A 22,233-nucleotide genomic window follows, 5' to 3' on the forward strand; every position below is an offset into this window, starting at 1 on the left:
GTATCTCTATTAGTTTTTCACATTCTTTTTGGATTATTGGGAATAGGAAGGAATTGTCTTCTCTATATTAATTGTAACACTTATCAATAGAATTGCAGCTCTCTGCCAGAGACTCAGCAAGTATCTCTCTTCCTTTATGCCAGAGGCATTTAGATTTCCATTAGTATTGTGTGACTTTGAGATCCCCTCTTTTATGACAGTAATATATTTATGAGGGATTATGCATTCCACATTCTGACTGGTAGATTAAAAAGGATAAAGCCATCAGGAAGTATTATTTCAGACTAATTCATTTCAACTAAAAAACTCTCAAATTCAAGCTGTTTTGTTTTAAAGATGGTTTATTTTCCCAAGGGATCCATAAGGAAGTCCAAATTAATTTAGATTAAAGATGCTAATAGGTCAATAGTCACATCAACCTAATATTAGAAAAACCCATATCTTCTATTTTTGCCTGAATTTAATTTTTTAGAACTTCTGCAGTATAGCTCTTGTTATTATACTAGTGCCTTTGTGAATAGTTTACTCTTTTAAGAATCTTCTATGAAGCAAAGCTAGTTGTTTTTTTTAATAAAGCTAATTCTCATGAATAAATAATTTAAAGCTCTTTCCCTTTATTTGGAATGAATGAAAATGTCTTGTATATGTTTTTTAAGAACAAAAGGAACAATATCCTTAATGAGAATTGATTATGTCTTGTTACTACTGGAGAAATAACATCTAAAACTTTTGAGAAAACTGTTAACAATATTACATAATAGGTGGGGATATACTTAGTCAGGAAGACTTTGGTTCAAAATCTACCTCTAGAGTTTCTACAATAAAGGCAGGGGGAGGGGAAAGAGGACCCACAGCACACAACATTTGAAAATCACTCTCATCTGAATTGGTTAAAGAAGGAAAGAATACATATAAACACACTGTTGGGTAAAGAAATACATCTTACCCAAAAGAAAATAGGAGGGAAATGGGCTAATTGAAAGAAAGAGAGTAAGAGGTAGATGGGTTAAACTACACATCAGTTGGAAGCAAAATAGACTCTTAAGAGGGAACAGGGTAAAAAAGAGAAGGATAAGTAGAAGGTAATAGAATAGAAGAAATATACAGCAATCATAACCATGAGTGTGAATGGGATGGGACTTATAAAATGGGAGAAGATATCAAAATGGATTAGAAATAAGATTCCAACAATGTTTGTTTACAAGAACACAAATGAAACAGAAAGATAAACTAGAGTAGAATCTGTTATGCTTCATTCAGTTCAAGGAAAAAAAGGCAGAGAGAGTAATCCTATTTGCAAACAAAGTGAAAGCAAAAATATGCCTAATTAAAAGAGTAAAACAAGTTACATTTTGCTAAACAGTACCACAAACAATGAATATCAATATAAAATGTATGTTCCAAATGGCATAGCATCTAAATTTGTTAAGAAAAAGTTAATAAAAAACTTGTAGCATTAGACAATAAAATTATAATTAATGAGGAACCTCAATTACCCCCTTTCAGACTTAGATACATTTAAACTAAACAAAAATTTAAAAATAAACTAACAATAAAATAAAAAATACAGAACTGAAAAAAATATTAGAAAAGTCATTGAATGGGAAAGATTCTATATTTATTTCCCAGCTGTGCATGGTAAAATTTAAAGTAAAACAAACAAACAAAATGAACTGCAGTGATTCTTTCCACATTATAACCTCCTCTTTCATGGTTTCAATGTGTTGTGAGTAGGCATAAAAGATTTTAGAGGAATTTTATTTTTGCAAGTTTTGTGGAAGCTGCACATGACACACAAAAGCTAGCAGATGACATAGGAAAAATTTAGAACCTTGAAAATGCAGGATTATATTTTAAAATTAAGTTTAAAAGACATTTGAGTAGACTTTTTCATCATACTAGAAAAGACTAAGTCCTTTTATGATTGCCTAAAGGAAAATTAAGGTGAAGGGATGTAGATTTTCCAGATTGTAGGAGGTACCCTGTGGCTAAGCCCTGCTAGGTGGAAGTGATAACTATAATATATTATATTGTAGAAGCTTTAAGGGATGAGGAGAAGGGAGAGGAAATAGTAAAATAGAATATTTCGGTAACCCTGTTTTAGAAAAAAATCATTCAACAAGTTGTAAATCAACTCCCCAAAAAACCTCTCAGGTCTAGTTGGATTTATAAGCAAATTCTATCAAACATTTAAAAACATTTAATTCTAATATATATAAACTGTATTTTAAAAAATAGGTAAAGGAGCCCTACCACATTCCTTTTCTGACAGAAATATCATCTTGATACTCAAATCAACTGAAAGGAAACTATAAACCAATTTCCCTAATGAGTATCCATGTAAAAAAAAAATCCAAATTAAATATTAGCAAAGATAGTATAGCAATAGGGCATAAATAGATCATACTTTATAACCACACCGGATTTATGTCAGTAATGCTGAGTTGGATCACTATTAGAAAAATTATAAATACAATTGACTATATTAATACCAACTAACAATATTCACATTATTTCAATATATTCAGAAAAAAATCTTTGACAAAATACAACTTACATCTTGTTAAAAACAGTAGAATGCATAGGAATAAGTGAAGCTTTCCTTAAGATAAGTAGTATCCATCAAAAGAAAGAGTATTAGGAATAATTTGCTAGAAGCCATTCCATTAAGATCAGGGGTCAAGTATGGATCTCCATTATATTGGATTAAAAATGTTAGCTATAGCAATAAGTTGTTTTGGTTTTTTTGTTTGTTTTTAATTAATGAAAGGAACAAGCATAGGCAGCAAAGAAACCAAACTATTACTTTTTGCAGATGACATTATGATTTATGTAGGGAATCTTTGAATCAGCTAAAAAACTAATCAAAAGATAATGAACAACTTTAGCAAAGTTGCAAGATATAAAATAAGTCCACATAAATCATCCACATTTCCATATTCTACCAACAAGTCCCATCAGGAAAGTTAGAAAACTTTTATTTTATATAGACAGTATAAAATATTTGTGAGTCTACACAGGAACTACCAGTTAAAAAACACTCTTCATACAAATAAAGACAAATCTAAATAATTAGAAAAATATATAATCACTTATTGGTAGTCCAAGCCAATCTAATAAAAATGACATTTTTTTCATTCAATGCTATACCAATTAAACTTCCAAAGAATTAACTTTATAGAGTGAGATCAAATAATAATTCATTTAGAAGAGCAAAAGATCAAAGCTATCAAGGGAATCCACAAAAAAGAAAAGAGGAAAGGGAAGGAGACTACCAATACTTGAACTTAAAATTTGGTGTATAATATTTAGAAGGAAATAAGCATAGTAGTTCAGTGTTTAATAAATCTAGAGATCCCAATTATTAGAGCAAAAGCTTACGATTTGATAGAAACTGTTGGGAATACTTGAAAGTAGTCTGACAAATTGTGTATAAGCCAACAATCCACCCTATATTCCAAGATATATGTAAAATGGGTAAATTATTTAGATGTAAAGGGTGAGGTCATAAGCAAATTAGTGAACTATGGAAATTCAATGTTGGATTTATGGATAGAGAAAGAGTTTATGATGAAATCAGAAAAGTTATCAGAATGTAAACTATTGATTATATAAAATTTAAAACATTCCCCCCCCAAAAAAATCAGTTAAAATAAAAAGTAGAAATCTGGGAATCATTTTTACTTCAAGTTTGTCTTTTTTTTTTTTTTTTCCCTGAGGCTGGGGTTAAGTGACTTGCCCAGGGTCACACAGTTAGGAAGTGTTAAGTGTGAGACCAGATTTGAACTCAGGTCCTCCTGAATTCAGGGCTGGTGCTCCATCCACTACGCCACCTAGCTGCCCCCAAGTTTGTCTTATAAAGGTTTTGTTTTCAAAATGTTTAAGAAGCCTAGTGAAATTTACATGAAAAAGAACTATTTCCCCAGTTGATAAATGGTCAAGAGATGAATGCATAGTTTTCAGAGGAAGAAATCCAAGCCATTAATAGCCATATGAAAAAATGTTCTAAATCATCCATACGTAATTAGAGAAGTAAAACTTAAAACAACTGTGAGATATACTCTCACACTTACCAATTGACTGAGATGATAAAAAAGAAAATCACATGGGTGGAGGGGTGTAGGAAAACAAGTCCAGATCCACTAATGTGTTTTTGGTGGGTCTGTGAAGTAGTCCAATTATTATGGAAAACAATTTCAAACTACGCTCATAAAACTTTTTAACTGAGAAAACACTTTGACCCAGCAATGTTCTACCTAGGTCTCTATCTCAAAAAGATCAAAGAAAAAGGAAAGACATGTACAAAAATATTTACAGTTCTTTTTGTGATGTCAGAAAATTCATCAATTGGGAAAAGGCTGAAGTTTTGATATGTGAATGCAATAGAAAACTAATGTACAAAACGAAATGATGAAGGCGATAATTTTATTAAAACTTGGAAAAATTTATATGAACTAATGTAGTTTAACAGAACTAAGAGAAAAGTTTCTATAATCGCAGCAATTTTGTAAAGATGATCAGCTTTGAAAATTTTATTAACTCTGATTAACACAAGGACCAACCATAATTCCAGAGGACTGAAGATGAAAAATGCTACCCATGTCCATATTGAAAAGAAATGGATTTAAAGAGCAGATTGAAACATATTTTATTTTCTTTTTTGGGGGGGAGGGGGGATGGCTAATGCCAAAAGGAAATTTTTATGCATTGCTATACTTTTTTGTAATGGATTTTTTTCCTTGCCTTCTCAATATGTGAGTAAAAGATAAATGGGAGCAGAGATTGAGAAAAATCAAAAATTAAAATAAAATCAATTGAGAGGCTATTAGTTTGTATGACCCTGGGTAAGTAACTTTAAACATCTTAGCCTCCTTTTCTTTATCTGTAAAATATTTGTAGCAGCTATATTCCAAAGTTTTGGTGTTTGTGTCAAACATTAAAAACACTATATAATTTTTTTTTCAGATTCTTAGAGACAGCACAAAGAAAAATCACATTTCTCATTCTTTTCTACTTCTTTTTCCATTTTTTACTTTTCTGTCTCCTTCCCTTCCAAAATAAATAAAAACCTAAATCCAGAATTTTTCAGTGCAGGGTAGAATCTGTAATTCTCTAGGTTATTGAAGATTACATGATTGTAATTCTATTCTTCAGTCTGACAAACAGCATTTGCTTTTTTGAGGTAGGCTAATATGGTTTGGGATATCTGAATTTTTCAACAGAGTTGTTCCCAAAGTAATTTTTCTCATTTTATATTAATGAAATAGATGTTTTCTCCCTCTCCTCCCATTGTCTATTTCTCCCTACCAAGGAAGAAAAGTAATGTAGTCTTCTAAGACACTACAGCATTGCTAATCTGAACAGATTCATGTTGATTTTTTTTTTAATCGTTTTATTCAAGGGAAACAACTTACTGTCATGTGTAGATATTTACAGTTACTATAGCATGGAAGAAAGGAGAGACTGGGGTTGAGGTATCAGGTATGTGTAATGGTGTCTCCTCTCAAAGAATTCAAGCCCAGAGCAACCCAAGCAAAAAGTATTTTAATGAGATTTATGCACTCAGTGCATAGGTCAAGCTTCCTGAAAGCCAGCAGCCCACCAAAGTAACAATGATTTTTGTAGGGTAAATGATGCGTATTACATCATAGGATATGTGAATTTTGAGATTATAGGAGGAACTTGCTTATATTGGGAGATCCTAAAGCCCCAGTGGAACTGCATATATATATGATTATCCAGAATGCATTTAGAAAAGCTCATTTGCGAGATTGGAGGGGGGGGGAAGGATGTTAATATATTAATTTATGGAAATGATAGTATAAGTAACATAGGTTCACCCAATAATAGTAAAGAAGGGAGTACTAAGCAAGTGCCATGTCAGGGGAAAGATTTATTGAGGTTTGTAGTCTAGTGTGCTATTCTGCATTTTACTGATGACACTTTCTTATTGGCTGATTTCTATGTTATGTTTTTTGGTAACCCTTATATGGTAGTCTGTTAATGTGTTACAGAATATGTTGGTCTGTTCATTGTTCTAGTGAGATTCATAACTAATTTTTTTTCTTGATAAATTAAGTTTTTGTATTGATTAATTTGGATTTAGATTCTATCATAATTATTTTTCTTTTTTTTATTAAAGCTTTTTATTTTCAAAACATATACATGGGTAAATTTTAACATTCACCCTTATAAAACCTTGTGTTTTATTTTTTCTCCTTTCCTTCCCCCCACTCCCTCCCCTAGAGGGCAAGTGATCCAATATATATTAAACATGTGTAATTCTTTTATACATATTTCCACAAATATCATGCTGTACAAGAAAAACATGATTAATTATTCATGTGGAGCATGGAGCTGAGGGCAGATTGGGGCTGGGAGCAACAATCAGAATCCCATTATTTGCAAACTGTTTTAGAACACTGAGCATAGGTCTTTTGGTAGTATCATCCAGATGACCTGGATACGTTTTTCATTTTTATATATTCAGTTAATTTGGTGTTCAAAGTTAATCGTTTTTGAGGAGCTGATTAGCAACTGAATCAAACTTAGAAAAGGTTAAATAATAAACTAAAATAGCAGGAATTGTTCTTCATTTTGGTTGTTTTTTTTTTTTTTTTTTTTTTTTTACTATATGTTATTGCTAGTGAGAAATCTATCTCTCTTACTGATTAAGATCATCACATCTTCTCTCAATTTATCTTCTTAAGAGAATTATCTCAGACATGTCTAGACATGAAACTAGGCCTTCCATTCCACCACTCTTTCTCTCCTTTGTTGATTAATTGATGAGAGAAATTGAATTAGGCAAGTCACTTGCAAAGAACATTTCTCTTTGTCCCTGTCTTCATGAAGCTTTAACTCCAGCAGAGTGGTCATTATGTGCCAACCATAGCTCCTAACACATAATCCTGTCTTTGAGTAAGACATTGGACAGTATGTTATCTTGCAGTCAAGAAGACCTATATTAAAATTCTGCTCCTGAATTGAAGGTCTGGCCATTGAAAAGTCCCTTAATTTTTTTGAGCAATGGATCTGATTAGTAAAATGGTACTGATCTCAAAGATTTTTTTGTGAGGCTTAAAAGATATACCATATAAATGTGATTTGCAGTCTTTAAATTCTTCCAGAAATTCTAGTTTTTTTGTTCTCATTGATTTGCAATGTTGAGAAGATATTCCATAGCATACCCCAGTGTTATTGTGTCTGTTAAAATTACTCCAGGGCATGAATAAAGATCCTATCTTAGGGAAAGTTCTGTCATGGGTTCTTTATACATATTAGTATTTAAAAAAAAAAATTTATTGTTGTTGTTCTTTAGTTGTTTTCAGTTGTGTTTAACATCATAATTCCATTTAGAGTTTTCTTGGCAAAGAAAACTGGAGTAATTTGCCGTTTCCTTCTCCAGCTCATTTGACAGATAAGAAAATTCATTTGTCAGAAAGGGTTAAATGACTTGCTTGGAATCACACTGTTAGTATGTATCTGAACTTTTAATTACTTGATAGCACCTGCTTTGCCAGTCTTCATAGCTATTGAAACAAGTTATTTTCATATGCCCATTCTACCAAGTAAATTCTTCATTTGCTTGGGATAGACCTCCTCAACTCATGATAGGGTTTGGGACTCCTTAGTTATCCTCAACCTGGTTTAGCCCATTTGCCAAAATGGTTTACCAGGTAGGGCCACTGCGCATGCTACTGTGCCTGCTTCTTGGAGCCACAAGAGATAGTTAGATGGATCAAGTGGACACTCTCAAGGTCTCTTAGAACTTTGCAGTTGATTGGGTGACACAGGAGACTCTGACACAGGACTGCCCAGCATGATGTGCTCTCATCAGAGAAAGTGCTGTGTTCTATGAGCAGAGCAGAATTGAATTAACTTAGAAGAAATGTGAGATTTGCAAAGTTAGAGAGTACACCCCAAATGTTCACAAGGATTATTTGTGTCTGATCTGAGGCAAAGCATTCTGAGCTCACATTGGTCTGCTTAGTCACAGTTGGACACACTGGCTTCTTAACATAGTGATGCCATTTTGTTTTTTAGTTTTTTTCCAAAACAAGGACAGTCACCAAACTTGATATTTCTGAAAGTTGGTATAATGTTTTATGGGTATAATGTTGGTATAAATTTAGATTGTATCCTAGAAGGGGAAGATAATGATAAATTCTTTATTCTAGTTCTTGTGGTGTCATAGAATAAGAGAATATTAAAGCTGGAAGAGAATTTGTAGACTATCTTATCCTAACTCCTCATCTTTCTGATGAGGAAACTTCAGGCCCATAAATGAGAAATTACTTGCCCCAAATCACTCTGTTGCAGAGTTTGAGACTAGAATTTATTGAATCTCATCATCTTACACCTGGATCATCACAACAGATTGCTGGGACTAGATCTACCTGCCTCAGTTTCTCTCCACTGCAATCTATCTTCTGTTCATCCAAGTAAAATGATTTTTCTTACAATGTAACCCCCTTCTCCCAACTCAATAAATTGAAGTGCCTTTCTTTTGCTTTTAGGGTTGAATACAGAATGTTTAATTTAGTTTTGAGAGCTCTTCATATTGAATCTCCCTCCTCCTGTTACAGTCTTCTTACACCTTACTTTCTACTCTGGACTCTTTCATCAAGGAACAAAACATTTCCTGTCTCAACTCCAACAATTTTCTCAGGCTATTCCCCAAGCCTGGAAACTTTTCCTCTTCCCCTCTTATTTCTAACTGATTTGGTTCTTTTAAGTCCTAACTAAAACCCATCTTCTACAGGAAGCTTTCCCCAATTCCTCTGAATTCTAGTGCCTTCCCTCTATTAAATTGTTTCCTATTTATACTGTAAATTTAAGGTTTGTTCTGCATGGTTTTTTTTTTTTGTTTTGTTTTTTTGCCTGCTGGGTTCAGTTTCATTGTAAGTTTCTTGAGTGAAGGCACTGCCTTTTGTCTCTTTTTGTACTCTTAGTGTTTAGTATAGTACCTGGCACAAATATTTGTTGATTGATTGACTCTGGTGTACTTTGCTTACCATTATAATATTCTTCCAAATTGTTTTTGATGTTCTTTCAGGCATACTGATGAATGTAGTAAAGATGACAATTTCTGTTTATATATGGTTAATAGGCTTGCTTTTGTATATTCTATATGGTGCCTAATATTTAATAATCTCAAAAAAAGATGTTCTTCATTTATTTTACAGTGTCTTTTAAATAATGGCACTATTCTTTTTTTTCTAATTATGGAGAATAACTGCACAATTTAAGTTTGCAGCAAGTTTCTTCTACATGGCCACAAGATGGACACAGGTAAGGGTAGGTTTTGGTGATCTAGTTGATAAAAGTAAAATCCCTATTCTTTTAAGATATGATGCTATATCCTTCCTGGATTTGAAAGGGGAAAATAGAATTGCATTTTGACATTCAGTGAACTTTTTTTTAATGTTTGTTTCACACAAAGTGCTGAGGAATATAAAGGAACTACAAAACCTGGATTCTACCTGTTTTCAATCTGGGTAAGAAGATTATGTATATATCAATATGGCAAGATGAGAATAGTTAAAAATCTTTGTTTCAATTAGTTTAAAATAGCTTAATATAAATAAACTAACTATAAACAGTATCTGACAACTACTATGTCCTTGAATAATCCTTTTCCTCACTTTGTTGCTTACCTCACTTTTGCTATCTTTTACCTGTCTAATATTATATTATTATTGGTTTGCTTTGGAACTGGCTTCATTTTTTCTAATCTGCATAGCCTTTTTTTTTTTCCACTTGCCCCTTTCTCTATCCATCTACTTATCTGCTCATTTATTTATTTTACCGTTTACATATTTATTTATTCAATCATTCATTCATTTGTTGATTTATTTATTTATTTCAGGGTTCATCACTTCTCTCTCTGGAAGTGGATAGCTTTTTTTTTTTTATCATAGATCCTTTGGAATTGCCTTGGAACATTTTCTTAATCAGAGTAGCTAAGTCATTCATGGTTGATCATCCTTAAAATATTGCTGTTACTATGCTATGATGTTCTCCTGGTTTTGCTCACTGCACTTAGCATCAGTTCATACAGCACTTCCCAGATTTTTCTAAAATCATTCTGCTTGTCACTTTTTAATAGCAAAATAGTATTCCATCACAATCATATGTCTAAACTTGATCACCCATTCCCCAATTGATTGGTATCCCCTTTATTTCTAATTTTTTTGCCACCACAGAAAGAATTGCTACAGATATTTTGTACAAATAGATCCTTTTCAATTTTCTTTGTTATCTATGGGATACAGACCTAGTACTAATAATATTGCTGCATCAAAGGATATGCATATATAGCTTTTGGAGTAGCTCACAACTCTACTTATAGTTAGTGTTCCAATTTTTCCACTCTTCTTAATAATTTGTAAAGAAACCATGTTGTAACTTTGACCTAAGGTTTGGTGCATTGGATTATCCTTCATCTTCAACACTTATAACAATATCAAGAGAGAGATCAGTAATGAAAAGGAGAAGCATAGGGAATTGAAAATATAAAAGAATCTTTCAGAACATCTGTTTTTAATCTTGTTAAATTTAAATGGGTACATGACAATGATGAGAATTTGCTCAAGCCCAATCTTTGTCCATGGGTAAAGAGACAGATAGACACACACACACACACACACACACACACACACACACACACACACACACACACACACACACAGAATTGGGGGAAAGAGCTAGTAAGAAAATGCCAGCCAGTTTATTTTAATAGCAAAATTATCTTCTACAAGACTAATTTGGTATATATTCTAAAACGCTAGCCAGTTAATTTAAGGTGTTAGTGTTAATTGGATTAGCACTATAGCTAATCCTATAAAGCTATTTCTAAATCTAAGAAATAGATGAAAAACGTCCAAGCTGGCAGCTAGACAAGCAGTAGCACCTAATCAAGTGCAACTCTTTAATGTTAGAAGCTGCAGAGATGGTGCTGAAATGCACTGATAGACAAAATTTAGCTGTTTCATAGAAGTTGCTAACAAAGGTAAGGCAATCATAGAATAATAATTTTATTCCTTAGTTCAGTTGAACTAAGGGATGAAATTGAGGGGTTCTGCAAAATTGAAGACCCTGAGATCATTAAAAATGTAAATTACAAAAAGTGTACCCAGATAATTCAGCTAAGTAGCAGCATCTGATTTTGAAAAACAGGTGAAATGCATAAACTATAAATCTGAAAAGTCTTTTTTTGCATTTGATAACATGAATCCAGCTAACATACCAAATGCTATTTTAGTCTTAAGAATCATACCATTTTTTAATTGTCAATGCTGGAAAATTACCTATGCATAAAATTTTTGTAAAAAAAAAAAAAAAGAAAAGAAAAGAAAAAAAGAATCATACCATGAAAGATGGTAGAACCATGGAATACTCCTAAGGACACCACTAAAGCAGAAGAATCCTGAAGAAGCTATTGAAGGTGTAGAAGATTGCCTTGTGAATTAATAACTGTCACATCCAGCTGGTAGAATATGTAGTAGAAAAACTGAATGTGGGATTCCCCAATTAAGGGAGACATAACAAAGGAAACATGGAAGTATGTTTGAAAAATAAAAAAGTCCATTAGAGATTCTAGATTTCTGTATTCAGCTACTGAAAGTAAAAGTTTCAAAAAATTTTAAATATACAAGAAATAAAAAGCAATATAGAGAACAAAGTAACATTTCAATATTTCTCAAAAGCTTATGGAAGCTTGAGAAATGAAGAAATTAAAGAGGAAAAAAAAAAACCCAGAAAATGATGTAGAAAATCTCGGTTTATCCATTTTTTACAGAAATGAAAGTTAAATAAGAAAAAGAAAGTTTGTGCACAGCCTTTAATTTACTATACAACAGAAAAGCAAAAAGTTGAGAGATCATGGAAACCCTGCCTTAATAAGATTTATAATTATCATTTCCAAAGGTGAAAATAATTCACTATTATTTCACATTGCTTATTACTAGAAAAGCACTTTACCAGCCTTTTCTTTGATACAAATCTGTCCTCATTTTTCTTACCAAAAAATAGAGGATTAGTGGGCCTTTCAAATATTGCCCAGTTATAGGTAAATGTACTTGAAACAAAGCATTCACAATTTTTGTCATTTTTTAAAAAAATATTTAAATTCACGAAAGCAATATATTATTTAAGGAGGGAAATGAATATTGTAAATAATTTGACAGGTTCCAAAGTTTTTTTTTTCTTCCATAATTTTTAGCAAAGCTGCCCATTAGTATAATAACTCTCCCTCTATTCCATTATTAATTATTATAAAGGCTTTGACTTTGGTACATATTTATGGATTATTCATATAGCACAGATATTTACTGTAGACTCAAATATAGTTAGAATCCTAGTGTATTTGTTGTCTAAGTGGAAAATTGTTCTTTTAATAAAAGAAAATTTCACTAACATAGTAATGTCAAAAAAATTTATATTAAATGCGATGTTTTTTAGGGAAGCAGTTTAAGCACATGATGGTTCTGCCTATCCTGAAATCCATTATCATCTATCTCATCTAAATTTAGATAGACATGATTCCTAAGCTATAGAAAGATTAGACCAAAGTATTTTATTAATTGCTTCATGTACACCAATGATGTTAAAATATATCATTTGGTCTCATCATGTGTAAATATTTATGAAGAAATTCTCAATGTATACCAGGGAGAACTAAAGACTTGTGTTTTCAGGCTAACCAATTGATTTGACCATGTCTCAGAAGCTATGTCTATAACTATTGAGATGTCATATTGGAGAATCACAGAGCACATAGTATTACATAATTTGTATAATACGTATTTTATGTAAGTAACACCATTAAATATTTCTTTAAGAATTATGTTTTACATAATGATTTCCTTCCTTATAGTTTCTCTACATTTATTAGCAGCAAAAACAATAGTTGTTGATTTTACTAAGCACTATTGAAGGGTTGGTAGAACTAATGTAAAAAGCTTTATCTACAAGGAGTTTTCAGTTATGGTAGGTGGCCAAAAGGATACATAGAACTCACACAGGAAAATATTTGAACAGCAACAATGTGATACTGAACCATAGTCATGGTACCTGACTAATTCTAGTTCTGCTGCTAACAAATTTGATAAGTCACTTGATCTTTGTGGAATTATTCTTCTCTTGCCTTCTCTGAAGGCAAGCTGCAGTTTCTTGCAACTCTATTTCTCTAATTCTATTCTTCTAAGAGATGGTTTCTTCTCATTTGGCCTTTTGTTTCATTTCTTCTATTTTTGGGGGGAGGAGGTCAGTTCATTGTTGTATTATAATACTTACTATTACATAATCTAGGTTACAATTAATTCATTAAGTACCTGCCATGTGTTCAGTTTCTTTTTATTAGCTACTGTGAATCACAGAACTGTTCGGCACAATGAATAGAGCCTTTGACCTGGCATCTGAAAGACCTGAGTTCAAATCTAGATTGAAATGCTTAATAACTTTGTGATTTTGTCATAAAATCTTTTTGCTTTAGTTTCCTCAATTATAACACCTATTTTACAAGATTTATTATGAAAATCAAATGAGTTATTTTTGTTTAAAAAAATACTTAGCACATTGTTTGCTGATTCCTTTCCCTGACAAACCCCTAGGGGAGTGTTTTATGTTAACAGCCTACCAGTTGATTCCAGTAGCAGAGGCATTTATTACTAATACTGCATAGCAAAAATAATAGGTGGAAAAATACCCATAAATCAAAGTATACTTCCAGAAATGTGTACAGCATCTGTGGGAAGAATGGTCATAAACATAGAGTCAGGTGGTTGTGAGACATAAATGTACAGAACACATGTAACTGAGGCTACTCACTATTAAGGCTCTGCTGAACTTGAAAGTAATTTCTTTCTTGTCAAGTTTTCACTATGTTTTCCTCTTTACTTTTTTGCTATCTTAGTCATTTAGCTCAATTCTTAGTTTTTGGGTTTTGCTTTCTCTTTTTGTCTTCTTCAGAGATTAATTCTGGCCTCCAGTTACATGTCTGGCTGGAATATATGTCTCTTCTCCTTCAGCTATGTCTCATGTTCTCTCAACTGACTTGTCAATTGCTTTATGAGGTATCTCCTAGGCAAATAGTTCCATTTTAAACACATTCTTCTCCTTATTATTTACATTAGATCTACTGTTGTCCTGGAATATGTAAGTGTTAATTCTCTCCAAAGCAATTTTTTCTTTGCCCATGGTAACACTTATATCTCATCTTCTGTGATTATATCTAGCGAGTTGATAATATTTTAGAGTAGGAGGGTTCCTTCTCTCTTCTCCCCTTTACTCTCAACCTTCCTCTTCCCAGAAGTTAATCAGGAAAAAAAAAAATCTCTTCCTATGAGGTTGTGAGATACTTAAGGGGACAGACTGTATCTTGTTTACTTTATGTGTCTCCCCCAAAACTATCCAGAGTCTAGTATAGCAAAATATAATAGTGACTTTTTTAATGAATGAAAATTGAGATTAATAATTTACTGTACTTTTCACACTTATAAAATTGCACATTTAAAACTCATATAATTTTGATAGACTCCCTTAAAAATGAGATCTGGGTAAGGGAGCTGAATTTATGGTTATTCTAATGCATAAGTAATATATATTTATTTTCTTTTGTTTTCCAGAACTACACTCAATATATTCCACTGTCCATATATGATCTACAGACTTGGATGGGTAGCCCTTCCATTTTCGTCTATGATTGCTCTAATGCTGGCCTTATTGTCAAGTCCTTCAAACAATTTGCACTACAAAGGGAGCAAGAGTTAGAGGTAAGACATTTTAAAACAGAAAAACTTTTCTTAAGATTAAGTTTTTTGGGATTTCTTTCCCCCTCACCCCCCAGGAGTCTCTCGGAGATAGGTTGTGGGGTTTTTTTGTTTGGTTTGGTTTGGTTTGGTTTCTTGTTTGTTTTTGTTTTTGTTTTTGTTTTTTATAGGGGTAATATTTTTCACTGTGCCAAGATAAGCTTATTTGATACTGGAGCCCTTGATATTGAAATGGAGTCATACTGACTTATTTTCTATTGTATTTAATGTCATTTTTAATTTGAATGTTAATTAAGCAATAGCATTCATAAGAGTCAATTAGTACCCCAATGGTCTATACCACTAAGATAAATGTGAAAACAGGTATTTATTATACAACTATTCCAATGTCTGGATACATGCTTTGATTCCATTAGCATATCTGCTATTTTACCATTAAATATGTTGGGTTTTTCCTAAAAAAAAGAAAGAAAGAAAGGAGGAAAAATTAAATGATATAAAGCCAACCTACACATTGTTGCCAGTAGTGGTTTTTAACAAATGGACTAGAGAATCACAATTATATTCTGATAATGAGGAAACATTTTTCCTTAGTTGTTATGATTAATATTTGATACCTGTATTAAATGGTAAATTTTAAAGTGAAATTAAAGAATTTGTTTCAATTAAGAGACCTTCCCTCTGTGGGATGCATAGTAGTGCCACCGCAGGGATCATGAGGAAAGAGAACTACGATCCCCAAGGAATAGATGAATTCTGAGTAGTCAAAGCACAGATAATTAGGAGCAAAAATCTCATGATCTCACACGTATTATTAAGATAGATTTATTTTTAATAAGATTAGAATTTTTGAATTCTATCTGTTCACTTGAAATTTGGTTTGGTCATATATATGTATATATATAAGGTTTTTGAAATGTCATTTTTTATTTTTGTAAATTAATGCTTCAATCCGAATTATTACATAAGATTGACTGACAAATATAAAGTTCCTCATTTTTAAAAAATCCCATCAGATTCTGCTAATCATTTTTTCCTCAAGAGCAGTGTTTTCCCTCTTCAGATTCTCGCATGGTTAGTCACTAACCGTGAGATAGTTTATCTAATGAGCACAAAAATAAAGCCAAAAGCTTTGAGTGACACCCCTAGGTCATTAAATAAGTAATAAGGAAATGTTGATTTAACTCATATAAATAAAATATCAATATAATTAGCCTAATTTTCAGCATTGACATTTATAAAATTTTTGTGTCGGGAGCAAATTTTTTTTTAAAGTTGATATTTCTCTTGTATTCATATCTTTGGGTTTTTTTGATCATCAGTCTTTCATTTATAACAGATAATATTTTTAAAGAAAAAGAGGAAGAAGAGTAAAAAATCAATTTTACTTTACTTAATCGGGACACCTATATATATGGCAAGAATTTCCATTTTTTTGTTATTTTACTTATAATGTGCAATGAATATTTATTTCTCAGAGTAATAAGAAGATTGTTTTATCCTTTGAGATGTTGGATATGTATTCAGTAAATGCTCTATTTATTTACATGTTGTTAAGATTCTGTGTGTCAAAGAGAAAAATTTTTCAGTGAAAAATATTGTAAGTTGAACTCAGTGACTGTGTTTTTATTTTGTAAATTATTTCTTTAACATTCCAAGTGTGCACAAGTAAAAAGTATGTTAAATAAAATTATTTAGAAAAATTATTTTCTCTGTAATATTCTAACATTCAAAATTTTGCTCTATATCATACTCTTTGTGAACCACTAAATTTGATGGGATTAGATTTACCAGCGTTTTACTTAATTGGTTTATGTACAATTTTAAAAGTTTTTATTCCATATGTAACCAAAAAAGAGGAATAACATAAGCATTTATTAAATGCTTATTATGTGTCAAATTTTCTACTAAGTTCTTTATAAATGTTATCTCATAGTAACCCTAGGGACAGAAGCTATTATTATCCCCATTTTTATTTTTGTAAATTAATGCTTCATTTTTAAGTTGAGAAAACAGAGGCTAATAGAAATTAAATGATTTGGTCAGTCCAACAGCTAAGAAATATTTGTTAGGATTTGAATCCAAATCTTTTGCACTCCAGTCCCTGCACCATCTGATTCTTCCCCCCCCCCCCCAAAAAAAGGTCCTTATTATCAAGGATACTATCTCTTTTGATCTTCACAAACAAACGTACAAAATAGATATTAATATTAAATTCACTTTACAGATAACTGAGGCTAAATAAGGTTAAATAACTTGCCTTCAGGTTCATACAACTAGCCAATGTCCAAGTCAGAATTTGAACTCTAGCCTTCCTGACCTCAGGCCCATTGATTTATACATGGTGCCACCTTGCAATTTATAGCATTGATACTGTTCTTATAAAGTTGATCATCATCATTTTCTGAGGAAAGAATGAATCTCTATTATTTCTATGAAAAAAAATCTGTTCTAATTTGAATTGGTTTTACATATAATATTACACACTAACTTTTTCAGAAATGTAATTGTCTTCTGCATAATGCTCAGCCTAGAGGTCTAGTGATTTTAGTTATCAAAGTTCATGCATGCATCGCTTTCCCTTTTTGAGAAAGCAACATTGTATAGTGAAAGGAATGGGATCAGAATTGGAACCTTTGTCTTTAAATATTCATTATTACTTATATATCCTATAATCTCATTTTGCTTTAGTTTTCTTATCAAGCAATATAAAAGGGTTATAGTAGATGACATCTGAGGCCCTTTCTCACTTTAAATTTATGAAACCAAAACTTCTTATTGGCTAAGTAAATTAGACTTCTTTGGGATAAAGGAGAGCCCCAAATATATAGGCCTTCCCTCTCATCTTGAGAATCTGAAGCTAAAACCATCCTAACTCTGCTGCACAGCATTTAGAAAACAAAGGGCTTTTTGAACCATACAAGGGGCTGGGATATGGAAGAAACTGCACCTTAGATTTTAATGATAGTGATCTCCCCAATTATCAGGTGACAATCTGTACCATCTCTGTTTTAAATGATCTTAGCTACACATAGAACATAAAAGGGTTCAGTGAAATCCCTAAGACCACTGAAGAATGTTTTAGAGGTTTTCCTGAGATTAACTTTTTGTATACCAGACATGTTGTTGCTTGAAATCATAACATGTTTTTATAAATTTGTGGAAGTTTTAGTAACATGTTAAAAAGAGAATACCAAAACTTATTAAATGGGTCTCATTTCTTGTACGGAGCCAATGAATAAGACTGGCCTCCTGCCAGTACTCAAAAAGTACTATCATTATTTAAAATCATTCTTTCTTTTTTTTTTTTTTTTTTACCCAAAATCTAAACCCTAACTTTTTTTATTATGGAAAGGCATTCTAAGAGTAGAATACCCCTCTAATTTCTAATTAGTTAAGGAGTTTTGCAAGATCCAGAAATCTATGCAGTTCTGAGAAGTCTTGAATTCAAGAAAATCTACTGAGAGCTCTTAAAATGAATGCAGTTAAATGTTAATTTATTTAATTTAATTTGCCAGTGTAATTGTGATAAGCCTTTGTTTTGTATATCAGCTGATTCGTTGTCTTTGGTGCAGAGGCTTTGTGACATAGATTTTTTTGCCCTTACAAGTGTCACATAACCTATATATCTACTTTAGTTTTTGTAATATTTATTTTTTATCCTCAGCCTCTTTGATTTGACTCCTGGAGTTTTTGTTCTCAGTAGTGTCATTTGGTTTTGTTTGTATTAGAATTTGCAGAACTGAGTTTAGGTTTTATGAAACATGTTGCTTTCTCTTTCTTCTTTTGAAAAACTCAAACATGGCATAGTGCATTTTAATAAAAATGAAGGAACTTGTCAAATTGTGGTTTTGATTTCTTCATCTTGAAATAAAATTAATTTTTGGATGCTTAACATCTAAGCCATCCTGATGATCTTTTAGATGGATTCTGCTTGAATTTATTTTACTTGCACTTAATGTTGATTTTAAGTAATCCTAGAACATTAGAAAAAGAATGAGAATTTAAAGTGCTTTTTTGATATGCACTTTCCCTCTGTTTAAGAGTGGGAATGTGCCTTACTCAAGCAGTTGAAAAACCTAATTGTTCAATTAAAAAAATAAAGAATCCCAGAGATGTGAAGTAACTTGTACAAGGTCCCTCAAATTTAAACATCTTTTATTTTTAGTGAGTTTTTTTCACCTTCTTCCCCCTTCTACATGAAAACCTTTTGTTTTTACCATCTCCTCTCTATTCCTGTTTCCTCTTATTTTTCTGATAGTACATTTTAATAAAAATGAAGGAACTTGTCAAATTGTGGTTTTGATTTCTTCATCTTGAATTCAAATTAATTTTTGGATGCTTAACATCTAAGCCATCCTGATGATCTTTTAGATGGATTCTGCTTGAATTTATTTTACTTGCACTTAATGTTGATTTTAAGTAATCCTAGAACATTAGAAAAAGAATGAGAATTTAAAGTGTTTTTTTGATATGCACTTTCTCTCTGTTTAAGAGTGGGAATGTGCCTTACTCAAGCAGTTGAAAAACCTAATTGTTTAATTAAAAAAATAAAGAATCCCAGAGATGTGAAGTAACTTGTACAAGGTCCCTCAAATTTAAACATCTTTTATTTTTAGTGAGTTTTTTTCATCTTCTTCCCCCTTCTACATGAAAACCTTTTGTTTTTACCATCTCCTCTCTATTCCTGTTTCCTCTTATTTTTCTGATAATACATGTCTTAAGTTATATTTTGGAGTACAATTACTTTGTAGACAAGTTTCCTTTTTTTTTTTTTTTTTTTTTTAATGTTTTCATTGATGTCTTTGTATTTGACCTCTTTATTCCCCTCCAAGAGAGACATTTCTCATAATTTAAAGGACCTCATCATTCCCCCCTCCTCAAAAAAAAAGCAAAGGGAAAAAAATCACCATAACTGATGAGTATATGAACAAGTCTGAAAATATTTGCATTGTATCTCAGTTGTGGGCCTCTCACATCTGCAAAGGGAGTTTCTTAACTCTTCTTTCAAGTCATGTTTGTTATTCATAACTTTTGCAACATTCACTTTAGATTTTTTGTTGTTTTGATGGATTGTTCTTTATATTTACTTTGGTTTAGCCATTGTACATTATGTTTTCTTGGCTTTTTTAAGATTATATTTCACTTGCATCAGTGTACGGTAATATCCTATTACACTTATCTATATAGTTTAGATATTCCTCTATCTTCCTATCATATATCTATTATTAAATATGCCACGTTGTTCGATGTGAGATGAAACCTCAATGTTATTTTGATTTGTACTTTTGCTTTTAAGTGGCAACCAGAGTTTTTGAATGATGGATAGACACATTAAAGTTTTTAGAATATATAGCATTTCAAAATGGCAAAATTGGGTTCTTTTTATCTTTTATAATTATAATTAAAATCCAAAATTTCCAAAATCATTGATTTTTCAGGGAAATTGACGATGGAATTGTTTCTTGGATATACTGATACCAGCATTAGACAGATATCATTTTCTTGATAAAACACAAAATATTTCAGGCATTGCTTTCTTATGAGTTATATAATGTAATTTTTGTCTTAATCAATATCTATGATCATTGGTGGAATTTCATTTCAATGTGTGTCTTGTATTAAATATCTACCCAAGTTAGGTTAAAGGTTTTTAATATATTATAAATGAGTATAAACTAAGAGTGTAAATATGGCCTAATAGACCTCTATGCTACATCTCCCACGACTTCCTGGAAGAATCTTCCCTGAAGAAAAGATTATTTTTCTGTTGAAAAAACAGGCGAAGTTTTTTGAAGTTTTTTTTCCCCAAAATTTAAACTGATTAAAGAAACAATGTGAAACCTGTGTATATATATTATTCTTTGTCACATGATTAAAATCCCTGGGAAGAGAATTTTCAGAGCCATTATCTGTTATACTATTTTATGGTATGTAAACGTTTGTGAGTATAACTAACTATACTTCAAGATTCTGTGTTTTGGGGGGTTTGACCATTGGTACTGCTGATTACAGTCCTTTTGGATTATGGGTCCTAAGCCTTTTGTTGGGAGGTATATAGATCCCTTTGACAGACTGGTGAAATTTGTAGGCCTCAGAATAATATTTTTAAATATATAGTAGTAAGGATTGCCAAACAAAACCTCATAATCAGGATAATATAAAGATATCATTCCTGTGCATTACCTCCTTCCCTGCCATTGAGCCTTATGGATCCTCTGCACTCTCTTTCTAGATCCCTGGTGGTCCATAAATCCAAAGTTAATCATTTTACTTTTGGTAAATCAAACGAACAAAAATTCTTACCTTAGGGTTTAGCTAAGATAGTATTTGAAAAACAGATATTGCCATTACTAGATCTGTACTTCAAACCTTATTAGCTTGACAAAGAACCTGCCAAATTTGTGCTCTCCTGGCATAAGTTTCTGGAAGCCAGAATCATCTTTAGATCTTGATAAAGCAGTGGAGTAAGAAATGAGCCTATAAAGTCTTCTTAGCAGCAAAATATATGAAAGTGAAAAATGGTTCCATATTATTTTATATTTTACCAAAATATTTGTTTTGATAAAGATATAATCTTATTTACCTCCTCTTAAGAGAAATGGAATACTTTGTCTTTTTCCTTAGGGTAGTTATGATAAAAATTTAAGTTTTGATGTTAATGGAAAGATTGGAACAAGTGACTTATAATTTCCCTTATGATTTCAATATTCCATGTGCAAATACATTATTTTGATAGTTGTAATTAATGTGTGCCACATTGTGAGGTCTCTTTGTTCACTTTATGTTACTTCAGGTAGATCTTTCTATATTTCTGCCTGGCCCTCATATTTGTCATTCTTAATGGCAATATAGTAGTCTGTTATAACACACATAAAATCTAGATGGTAAGCTTTATAGGGATAAAAATTTTTCTGATATTTGAAATATTTATTATGGTCCCTTATTTGGTTGAAGACTACAACTAGGTAGACTCGCTGCAGAAAAGCACTGGGACTTGGAAATAGAATCAAATTCTTATCATAGCTTACACATTGATTGTGTGAAGTTGGAGAAGTCACTTAGCTTTTCTTGGACTTAGTTTCCTCACCTACAAAATTCAGATTATAATAGTTTCTACTTCATAGGGATTCATTGGGATTATATTTTTAGAGTACTTTATTACCTTAAAGTGTGACATAAATGTTGTTGTTCTTGTCATTATCAGTTATTATATTTTAAACCTGACATTTAAAAGGCTGTGATAGTAATGATCAAGTAGATGTAGAAAAAATTATTAATCTAAATGATCAATAGTATAAGTCAATTAGGAAACCAGAAAAAGTATAAACAACAATTCCTATCAGTTGGATTTGAAGTCTCATATTTTTGATGACCCAATGGTAGCCAACTAAAAATAATCATTTATTAGTGAGCGTTGTTGCTTTAAATATCAGAATGTTAAAGGATTATTGTCTCC

General features: G+C 31.6%; 1 protein-coding gene across 4 annotated transcripts in view; it reads left to right on the top strand.

Annotated features, from left to right (window-relative positions):
* Window positions 1-22,233, top strand: part of RPTOR (regulatory associated protein of MTOR complex 1) — a 500,255-nt gene that overhangs the window by 151,984 nt on the left and 326,038 nt on the right. For all 4 annotated transcript variants that reach the window (XM_074260362.1, XM_074260363.1, XM_074260364.1 and 1 more), the window contains one exon: window positions 14,631-14,777. In XM_074260362.1, the coding sequence (XP_074116463.1) occupies window positions 14,631-14,777 (147 nt within the window). The remainder of the gene's footprint in view (window positions 1-14,630; window positions 14,778-22,233) is intronic.

Source organism: Sminthopsis crassicaudata, chromosome 4 (assembly GCF_048593235.1).
Source record: "Sminthopsis crassicaudata isolate SCR6 chromosome 4, ASM4859323v1, whole genome shotgun sequence".
Lineage (NCBI taxonomy): Eukaryota > Metazoa > Chordata > Mammalia > Dasyuromorphia > Dasyuridae > Sminthopsis > Sminthopsis crassicaudata.